Source organism: Chanos chanos, chromosome 14 (genome assembly GCF_902362185.1).
Source record: "Chanos chanos chromosome 14, fChaCha1.1, whole genome shotgun sequence".
Classification (NCBI taxonomy): Eukaryota; Metazoa; Chordata; class Actinopteri; order Gonorynchiformes; family Chanidae; genus Chanos; species Chanos chanos.
In genome coordinates this window covers 19325049-19326797 of record NC_044508.1, presented here as the reverse complement: position 1 = coordinate 19326797, position 1749 = coordinate 19325049, and the positions used below count along the sequence as shown (strand labels likewise).

The following is a 1749-nucleotide window of genomic DNA, read 5'->3' as shown; positions in this document are numbered from 1 at the left end:
GCCTCAAAAGGAAAAGTTAAAGATTCCCATTAACTGTCACACCAGTGGCCGTCTTCATTCAAAACAGGTCCCAACACATGATTTACTTGTTTACTTCATGTATTCTTTGGCTGGGAGCAGAAGATAAAACTTCCATTTTAAAAGCAGCATTCCTTGCCGGCCTTCCGACTCTGAACACCTCCTAATGCTGATAGACAGATCAAAACACGTTTTCCTTGGGTATGACTTTGACTTTGCCAGCTTTACTGGGGCTTACAGACACTCTGCTGTGTAAAGTGGAAGCTGAATAGAGTGGAAGAAAAACAGAGAGATAAGATTCCTCCAAGTCCCTTAAATCTTTGGAGACTTTCTGTGCCTCACTGTGTCTTACCCAGATCCGTATTAAACCTCATACACACAATGTCTTTGGATTTCTTATCGCTACAACGCTTGATCCGCTGTTTATGTTTGGGAAATGTAGGAATGTTTAGCTTTTTTTCTGTTTCTGAAAAGTAGAGCGGTCAAAACTGTAAAAAATACTGAAGAACTGCTGGTAAACTCGTACGGACCCCTGCGAGAGTAGGCTATTTTATTTTCATAAAAACACCAAAAATCTTTCCAATACCGTTAAAAATGTTTTTCAAAAAAAAAAAACAACCCAAAAACTTTTGCAAAGTAAACACAGAACTTCTGTTCTGTTTTTTTATTTTTTTAAAAAACACAGCAATATAATCCCCTTGACATCTCATGTGATAGAGAAGGCAGTTTGCTTCACTAAAAGGTTTTCTCACTAACTTTTGATTAAAAGATCCTGGCTGCTGTTTTAAGAGGATCAGAGTGCAGAAGAACATGTTTTTAATAGAAGCATGTTGTGTTTAAAGACTCACCTCTCCAGGCATGTCTGGGGTAGAGCAGCTAATCCTTTACACATTTCTGAAACACTTCGATCTTGGTGTACAATGTGAGTCCAAGACCATCAGCCACCGTCTTCTTTTGCTTTTTGAATTAGTCTCCTTGCTGTTTCACGGTTATATACAGCCAGCCCATTGGCCCCGAGCCAGGATTTTGGCCAATCAGAAGTTAACTTGCAGTTAAAGGCTATAGACTGCGCTTCATTGGCTCATGTGTTGTCCTGCAAGTAGAGGAAAGAAAAAAAACACAGTCTCTTTAGTGGTGATGGAGAGCTATAGGACTGTTAAACCAGACTGACGTGCCGTGTTTTACATCCCAGATCTGGTCCTCATTAACAACTTATAGACAACTTGTTAAAGAGTGGAAGAGGAGCGTGTGTGAGCTGAAGTCATTGTGTTTCATGCACTTGGCGTGGAACACACACATGCTCAACAAAGAAAGAGAGGGGAGAAGAAGAAAAAAAGCAAACAAATGAACACATAGATATTTTGGGAAAGATAAGAATGGTTAGATTAGGGGTCCTATTTCAGCTTTATAAACTAATAGCGTTCCAATGTGGTGAGCCATTCAACAGAAGACTTTGAATTTTTAAAGCAGTTGTAAAAGCCCCAACACCCCTCCTCCTGCCAGAGCTGTTATCATGGTGATCAATAAGACCCTAAAAACAATGCTCAGTTTGATTACACTGTGATCAATCATATTTCCTGATTATCTGCACAACGTGTTTCAACACATTTGACTTCTCCCTGTGTTTACGCAGATCCATAATTCTCACGGAGCTCGAGCAGTTTTTAAGCTCGTTTTACAGGACCAGGGAACATCTGCATCTAATATACACAATGCATGATTCTGCTCTCC

The 1749-nt window shown here is 39.9% G+C and overlaps 1 protein-coding gene across 3 annotated transcripts in view; it reads right to left on the bottom strand.

Moving 5' to 3' along the window:
• The window catches only part of rgs5a (regulator of G protein signaling 5a), an 8068-nt gene extending 7105 nt beyond the window's left edge, over nt 1-963 (bottom strand). For all 3 annotated transcript variants that reach the window (XM_030791224.1, XM_030791225.1, XM_030791226.1), the window contains exon 1: nt 867-963. In XM_030791224.1, coding sequence (XP_030647084.1) covers nt 867-910 — 44 coding nt within the window. In that variant the 5' untranslated portion in view covers nt 911-963. The remainder of the gene's footprint in view (nt 1-866) is intronic.
• Between the last annotated feature and the right edge of the window lie 786 nt (nt 964-1749).